The sequence below is a fragment of the Phoenix dactylifera genome, chromosome 4, assembly GCF_009389715.1.
Source record: "Phoenix dactylifera cultivar Barhee BC4 chromosome 4, palm_55x_up_171113_PBpolish2nd_filt_p, whole genome shotgun sequence".
NCBI lineage: Eukaryota > Viridiplantae > Streptophyta > Magnoliopsida > Arecales > Arecaceae > Phoenix > Phoenix dactylifera.
The window spans coordinates 16,149,276-16,157,587 of record NC_052395.1 but is presented as its reverse complement, the minus strand read 5'-3'; the positions used below and the strand labels follow the sequence as shown (position 1 = coordinate 16,157,587).

The window sequence follows — 8,312 nt, the reverse complement described above, 5'->3', positions numbered from 1 at the left end:
TCAGTCAGCTGTTGGATCCTGATCGGACGGTGCCAACGCCTCAACACATAAAAAATATCTCACTTGGGACCCACCGGATGGACCGCGGAGGAGGTAAAGTCGTGGAGTCAGTGGGTGTCGGACCACAGAGGTCCAATTGACCGGTCAACGCATCGGGCAGGTGTCGCTCGGGGCCCACTAACTAGAAAAAATGTGAACCAATTTTAACCGGAAGTGCAATTGGCGCGATCCAATAGAATCGAATCAGCTTGTCTACGTACAGTGCTTTCTACCGAGATCCGGTGTTGCGGGTGAAATAGCCGACAGCATGGCCCACAGTGGGATGGCATCGAGTTGTCACTCTCGACAGCGACGGAAAGAGGAAATTGTCTCACATTGAGCTAGCTCATTTGATGATTGCCCAATCCTTGTTCCTTTGTTCTTTACTTTCATATTTTTAAGCAATTGCCTTCACAGATTAAGTTTAAGACTACATGAGAATAAATAGGTTTGATATTTGTATGTTCTTTCCAAGCTAATTAAAAATGGAATTTAGTTCAGCTTAGCTCAAAGGTCTCAATTTGTACTAGAAACTGATTTCTTTTAATTTAGAAAAATCTGATGGAACGCGGTATTATCATAGTACCTGAAGAGCTTGCTCAATGCTTCTCTCGGGCATAAGGAACTGGAGTAGAGGTGGAAGAGAAAATTAATGAGAACAAAGCAGATGCCACGGTGAAAGAAGACGGCCAACTGCAACAAGAGGAATGAACTATAATGAATTTCTTCAAGAAGATATGGAGACCATTTCCCTTAGAAAAAAATATTTCAGGTCAGAAGAATGATGAAAGTTTGAAAAATATCATTTTGTGACTTGTTCGCTATAGAAGGGCATGAATCTAGATCAAATATAGAATGTATTTGCTATGTCGAGACGCAAAGTTTTTTAGAGTCTCAAACTAGATCACATTGCAAATAAAATAAAAGTAGTCCCCTGTATGTTCTATCTCTCTCTCAGAAAAAAAAAGGAGTCCAAATCTAAATTATGGGAAATAAAGTGGCCTATTATTGCAAAATTTCCAGCTTTGAATTAATAAATGCAACCTCACTTTTTATATTCACATGACAATCAAAATAGTTCTGCGGCAATCAGTAATTGTCTCCATCAACGGTTCCTGTAAGCACTACGGTTCATATGTGTCGCAAACCAAATTCATCTTTATTTGAAAATCTAGCTTTTTGTATTAAAATGTTAGTTTGGTAAACAATTTTAAGAGCAAAACAATGATGAACAGAACAATTTGTAGTAGAATGAATCTGCTCATATTTCAACAACATAACCATGAACATATGTAAAATAATCATTGCAAAGAAGCATTATTGAATTTTTTAGGACAAGAACAAATAATGGCTGTTACGATCATTACTGTAATATATACCATTGTAACCATTGTAATATAAATATAACGAACATCATAAAAACAACAAATGGATGGCCTAGAGTGTCACATTTAAGCATATCCATGCCTGCAACCCACCTTTCACAGCTGAAACTTTTGCAGTCCTTTAGTCGCACAATGGAACAATATGAACTTATTTCCTGTGCAGATTCTCTCTCCCACAAAGTAAAGACCCAACTGTTATTTTAAAGATTATTATACTGCTAGATTTTTTATTTCAGAATATCCAATCAAAGCCATAACCATTTGTTTTATTTGGCAGTATATGACAACTTAGGAGAGGGGGTCTATTCTTGAGTGATACTGGAATATTTATTATGTTCGTGGTCTAACTAGATTGATACTTTTGCTTGATGTATTTTGTTTCTTATCTCATGGAAGAGAGCACATTAAAGTGAATATGGCAAAGTACCACCACCCTCTTGCTGAAAAAAAGAACTGCCATCCTTAACTCCAATCAAGTCTGAACCCAGCTTAGTTCCACCTACTATTACGGCCATTAGACAGTAACTAACCAAAAATATTCCAGTTAAGCAGAAAATTTATTTATTTATTTATTTATTTTTATCGAACAACACCTTGTTTTGACCCAACATGAGGAATTTTTATAAGTTCGACATTACAATAATAATGATATCAATTACTACTTACAGGATTAAGGCACTATTATTGCATCTCTGATAAAGTAGTTGAGAAAGAATCAGAGCCCACTATAATAGCGCAGTCACAAAGGCACCTTGCATAATTGTGTGGCAAGAACATCCAATTGACACACAATGGCACCAAGCAGAAGGATGCTGGAGATCACTTTGTCTAATTGATCGTCAAGGAGTTGAGAGTACCTTCAAGTGCTTGGTGGCCGTAGAAAAGAATTTTGTTGCCATGACATCATAGCTGAACACCTTAAATAGAGTTTTTGCTCAGTTATTTGTTTGCTTCTCACCAGGCTTTGGCGTTTATCAATTCATAACTTTAGAAACTTAACATGCCTCTCTCCAATTCAAAGGTGCCAAACATCAGAACAAGAAGTTAACCCGCATGTCCCGAGTAATCATTGGCCAAGAAGATAATCATCGAATCAATAAAGTGTTCACATGCTGATCATGATATAAACCAAATGCTTGTCAGATCAGTTTATATTATGATTTGCTCTTCTCTTAAAGCAAATAAATAAAGCATTCCATATCCAATTTACAATCATCTGTGATAATCAGAACACAAGATTGTGGTGCTATAGAGCATGATTTGCTTAAGAGGAGCATTTTCAAATTTACGTAAGAAAAATAAAAAGACAAGTAACACATGAGACGAACATACCGCTGAAGCCACAAGATATTTTAGTTCAATAGGTAGAAACATTGAAGCTGTACAAGTTTGCTTACTAACTAGAAAAATACAATCAAAGTTAAACTTTTGCAAATTGTGATCTAGGTGTAATTTGAAATATAGAAACAGCCTCCCTGCATGCGGGGTTAAGGCTACGTACATTTGAGCCTCCCTAAATCCGTAGTGGCAAAAGCCTTATGAACTGGGACACTTTTTATGAAGTTTAACTTTTGCACTTGGTGTTACGAATCAATGGTGCAATTTCCTTGACCACCCTGAAGATATGCACCTTCATATGATCTCTTTTGATAAGCTCAAAGACACAAACATCATATTTCTCCAGATTATTGGCGTAAGAGAACCCACCCCAACCAGCACTGAAACCACCACGACTGCTATAGCTTACGTAGTTGACTGCCCATGGCTTCCCGTTTGGATCCCAAAGGGTCATCTTTTTACTGATCTTGGGAAGATGCTCTCTTACAAAAGGATAAGGAATGTTCTGCATTTCATGCAACATGAGGAAAAGTTAAAAAGTTTAAAACCTACAGAGAAAGGACCTCCAGCATTCGAAACATATTGTAACTGAAACTTCCAAGAAATAGGCATTGGAATCTATGAAATACAAGCTACATTTGCAAAATGGTAAGAGGCAGAGTTTACAGGCCAACTGGTTTAGCGAAAAAAGTCTTTGTTCAAGGATTACGACGTGATCTTTTCCTTCTATTTTAGAAATAAATGAAAAGATTCAGCAAAATCTTATAAAAAGTTATGCGTAGTAGCATCTCTTTTCTAGGGAACCATTTCAGATTATGTATTCAAAAATTACTCCCTTCAGTCCTTAGCAGCAGGTCTAACATTAGAAAAATTTATAAATAGTGGTAATAGACATAAGCAAAATTTAAACGTAGAACATTTCAGAGAACTATTCTCAGAGGAAGGATTGTAGGTGACCATGATCTTTGGCTAGATTCAAACAGAATATATATGCTGTCAAGTGACCTTGTAATATTGAACATACCTAGAGGTTTCTTTCCTTCTTTCTTTCTTACTCCAAGTCCAAATTTTTGGAGATGCACAACGCAGGACTTGAACCCAAAACCTCTTCTTCTTACTCTTTCTAACAGTTCTCCAAAACGGCTTGCTCAGAGCTTATTATTTTAACAGAAAACTAGTGTCTTAACTCTCAACTCTTAACTCTTAAAAATGACCTAAAGAAATCCTAATTACATGATTTCTACTTACATCAACTGAATTATAAAGACATCAGTAACCAGAAGTGTCTAAGTAACCATATGGGCTCAGACTTTGTCTAAAGAAAAGACCTTAAATAATTGACTGCTCTACTCCTTAAAAGAGGTTAAGCCTCACATACCGGGGGTGGATTTCTCCAGCTGCTTTGACAACTAGTCCTGAGCAGGTTACAATTAATCTAGAGCATGTGAGAATTTAATCACAAAACAAAAGTCAGAGGGCATTGCCAGAATCAATTAATTGTTTCTCCAGAAGTTTCCTTTGAAGCCACTTTTCTGCCACTTTTCTACCAGTTAGCTAGTTTTTTAACCAAAATCTGTTAAGAGTATGAAGTATAAACCATTAATGCAAATAATGAATTTTGACTCCCCATGCACCATGTTTTATTTCTCAAATTTTATTCCATAACCCTAAACCTAAGTCAGATAGTACTCCCCTACAAGGAATATAGAGGGAACAGAGATCCTCAAGAAGTAAAGGAACCAGATACTTTATGAAGGTGAAAAACAATGCAGAGCAAACAAGCATAAGAGAACTGAACCTTTGCACTGATAGGAGTAGAAATTAATGACTATGCCTAATAAAATGTTTTTATTTCTCAAGATTTTCTTCCTAGTGCCTAACTTGCATCAGATAATACTACTCTAACAGAAATAGAGAGAGAATAAATGTCCTGAATAACTAAAGGAGTTGGATACTTTCCAAAGATGGAACCCAACATGCAGCGATCAGGCATAAGAAAACAGAGCCTCTGCACTAGAATGAGTAGAAATTGGTGAGTATGTCTCATAGATGTATCATCTGATTCCTACAATAACTCTTTGCCAGAATTGAATGTCCAAAGATTTGATATCAGCAGGGTTCTCTGGACAACTGTAAGTCAGAAGAACCATTTTTATATTTAAACAACCTCCCCAGCCATGCTTCAATACGTACATATTGTCATCAACTGCTATGATTATCTCGTATATACCTTTAAAGTAATGCAATGAATGAGACGGGAATGACTAAACATCAAGAACAGCTATTTTAAATTAACACAGGAACTACTATCCTCAGTATGTCATGAGTGCATATAATGCAGAGAAACATGCAACAATTGAATGACATAAAGCTTCCACCTTCAAAGAGACACTTTCATTCAACAAACATGCCTGATTTTGCAATGGAGATAATTGCTGTAATAGATAATCTGAAAATTCAATTATTCTCCCATCTCCTGACTTTTTTTAAAAAAAATAGGTCAAATTGCAAAAGTTCCCAACAGACATGCTGCATTCAAAATGAAAAAAAAATAGAGAAAAAGAAGGAATGAGCACTTTCTCAAAACAAACACAACCAGTTTGAGCAAATTTGGCGGTGATACGTGGAAGAAGGAAATGCATTAAAGTTGTTGGTCTCTTAAACAATTAATCAGAAATAATAAGCAGGAGAATTAGAGAGGAAAATTTACCAAGAAAAAGCTAACATAAACATAGGAGTCCCGCATAACCACATGAACAAAAGGATTTTTTGATTTGAATGATTTTCCCTGTTCAAGAGCCTCATTTACTTCCTCTTTTGTGACAGGCCGCCGTTGTGATATTAGACTTGGCATTCGCTGTACCTTTGCCACAACTACAAGAAGCAAGACAATACAAGGCTTATCACTAACTGAAAGAAAAATAATCTATATCAATCAAATTAGTACTGCACCAGCATGAGAATTGGTAACTATAAGAAGATACAATCAAAATATTTGTTTGGAAAGGCAAAAGCTCACCTTCCCCACGCCGAGTTACATCATTACATGGGAGCAATTTTAAGCGTTCTGACACCTGACTAGATTGTTTCAAGGCACTCATTTTACTGGGTCTGCCTATTTTCTTACTTAAGGATTTTGCTGTCGATGTTGCAGAAAGGGGACTAGTTTTAGCTGCTGGAACTCAAGAATCTAGTACATTAGCAAAATCTTGCACGAGTAATGCTGAAGAAGAAACACTTAAAAAAATTTTCCAGAACATGGATGAGCATTAAAACTTAATTTCTCATTAAAGCTTTGTTCATAATTATATATATAAAAAAAACTTACAGCGCCCACGCTGAAGTTTTGCCTTAGCCTTCTTCACAGCTATAGTATATTCGCTTGAGACGGTTTTCATCTCATGCAAGGCCTTCTCTCTCGTGGTATTTGCATGAACTTTCTCATGAGGCGCGGCCAAAGCTCCAGAAGATGGACTTATACGATCTACAACCATCGAATTACTCCAATCTGATGATCTGGATATATGCTAACAGTGGTACAGAAATTATTATACAATATAGTAAAAAACCAACTTTTCTTACCAGGTGCCTTACTCTTCGATTTTCTCAAATTCCAACTATCCAAATCAGCTTGAGATATTGCAGCGATTTCATGGGAAGGAGAATCCTTCTTCTTGTTTACCTTCTTCGAGGGCGGGCCCTGTATCGCAAGACAATCAATATTCCACAGAGTCCTCTTGCGACTAACTCCGAAACTCTCATTTGGTGATAAAACCAAAGCTTTTGAATCATGCTCTCCCATAGTATCCTCCCCTTCCTCGCCGCCCTCGATTCCATCGACAATGGTGATGTGCGCTCCTCCATATGGCCTAGCCAGAAATGCCGCCTCCTTCTCGCAGGCAGTCGCATCAAAAACCAGCACCGAGAAGTGCAACCCGCCATCATACCGGAAAACCAAGAAATCGCCGAGCTCTATCGAGTGGTCGGCGACGAACTTCTTCCACCCATTCGCGAACAAAAGCCCCTTCGAGGTCTTTACGAACTCCACATTCCATGTGCCCCCACTCGGCCCCTTCAAAGAAACAGTTCCCGGCAACTCGTGCTCGATGTATTCGCGGAATGCCGGCGGGATTTTCTGCAAAACCCACAAAAGATTACAACTTCAAGATATTCTATGGATCAAAATTCGATCTTCGATCCAAAGAACCTGAATGGGGAGATGGAGAAGAAAATGATCGACGGCATACCAGGTGGTCGGAGGAGAGCTGGGGGAAGTAAACCTTGAAGAAATGCGGGCTCGCTCTCGCCATGGGAGTTCGATCGCTACAATGCTTTAACTCGGGATTCTGGAAGCCTCCAGGGTTTTTTGCCCCCTTGCTAGGTTCGAATCGGGAACTTCTCCGCCCCTCCCCTCTTCTTGGCGCGTCCGTGGTTTCTAATATCTAAAACCCTAGAATTTTGATCTTTTATGATGCGATGCGCCGAAGTCCGGATTCGGGAATGAGCGTAATGATTACGAATTCGTTATCAAACTAAATCAGGACGGTGGAATGGATCAGCTGTGTATGGTAGAGTATGAAAAGGAACCTCTGTAATTACACGTGGTGTTTTGTGGGTTACATTGACGACGTGTCAGTATATTAGTGGACTGTTGAGGTGAGATTTGCTGTTGCATTTGATCGGGTAGGAGAGTTTTAGAGTACTAAAAAAGAACGCACGTTTAGTGGTAGGATATATTGGATCTTGGGTTTGGAGAAAAAAATCTGGAGGACGAATGTTTTGAAGGTAAACTCGTGAGCTGACGATGATTCTTCGATGTTTTCCCGACCTAAAAAGATTCTCTGCACTTCTTTTTCAATTCAATGATTATATATTTATGGAAATATTTTCGGTAAGCAGTCTACAGAGTAACTTGCAAGAATTAGTGGCCAGAATATCCTTATAAAGGCAGTTCTGTATTTGTTGTTATTCTCAATGTTGTTTTTTAATAAAAATAATAAATAAAGAAAGGAATCAAAAGGAGAAAAAATATTAGAATACAAGATTAATAATATAAAAATTGGATATATCTAATGAACTCAGTTATGAAGCACCTACATAGATGTGCATGCTTGTGTGTACTTTATATATATATATATATATATATATATATATATATATATATATATATATATATATATGTTAAAAAATTATAAAGCATGGTTGGATATTAAAATAGCGTCAACTTCACAATCTCATCACTTAGCCATAAGCATCAATATTGGCATCATATACTACGAAATTAAATCTTCATCACTAAATGGTAGTAATAAAGAGAACAAATATCTTCGGCTTGTTTTGAGAGATACTAGAGAAGCATCTGGAATATATCCAGAAAGTATGCAAAATTTTTATTTTAATTTTACGAATATGATTTCTGTATACAGGTAACATACATATATCCAAAAAGTATTTGACAAATATTTATACCCAGCATCAACACATTATGTCATTTGAAATATCCATACTTTATAGGAACTTACGTATGTTTCAAAAAAAATTATAAAAGAA

At 37.0% G+C, this 8,312-nt stretch overlaps 1 protein-coding gene across 3 annotated transcripts; it reads right to left on the bottom strand.

Annotated features, from left to right (window-relative positions):
• Positions 1–2,688: 2,688 nt before the first annotated feature.
• Positions 2,689–7,253, bottom strand: LOC103705638 (B3 domain-containing protein Os11g0197600-like). 3 transcript variants are annotated; one of them, XM_008789445.4, is made up of 6 exons: positions 7,010–7,253; positions 6,345–6,897; positions 6,091–6,246; positions 5,782–5,937; positions 5,473–5,636; positions 2,689–3,267 (listed from the first exon to the last, which is right to left on the bottom strand). In XM_008789445.4, exons 1-6 carry the CDS (start codon positions 7,070–7,072, stop codon positions 2,989–2,991), a joined length of 1,371 nt encoding a protein of 456 aa, XP_008787667.1. In that variant the 5' UTR covers positions 7,073–7,253; the 3' UTR covers positions 2,689–2,988. The 3 variants fall into 3 exon arrangements, with proteins under 3 accessions (XP_008787667.1, XP_008787668.1, XP_008787669.1); XM_008789446.4 differs by having other exon boundaries at positions 5,782–5,934; XM_008789447.4 differs by having other exon boundaries at positions 5,782–5,901.
• Between the last annotated feature and the right edge of the window lie 1,059 nt (positions 7,254–8,312).

Bases quoted from the DNA above. Each gene is read 5' to 3' on its own strand.
- LOC103705638 (XM_008789445.4), bottom strand. From the start codon at position 7,072: ATGGCGAGAGCGAGCCCGCATTTCTTCAAGGTTTACTTCCCCCAGCTC. The intron at 6,247-6,344 runs GTAAGAAAAGTT...CGATGGTTGTAG, and splicing joins ATCGAAGAGTAAGGCACCTG to ATCGTATAAGTCCATCTTCT. The intron at 5,637-5,781 runs GTGAGCTTTTGC...TGCTTCTTGTAG, and splicing joins TGTAACTCGGCGTGGGGAAG to TTGTGGCAAAGGTACAGCGA.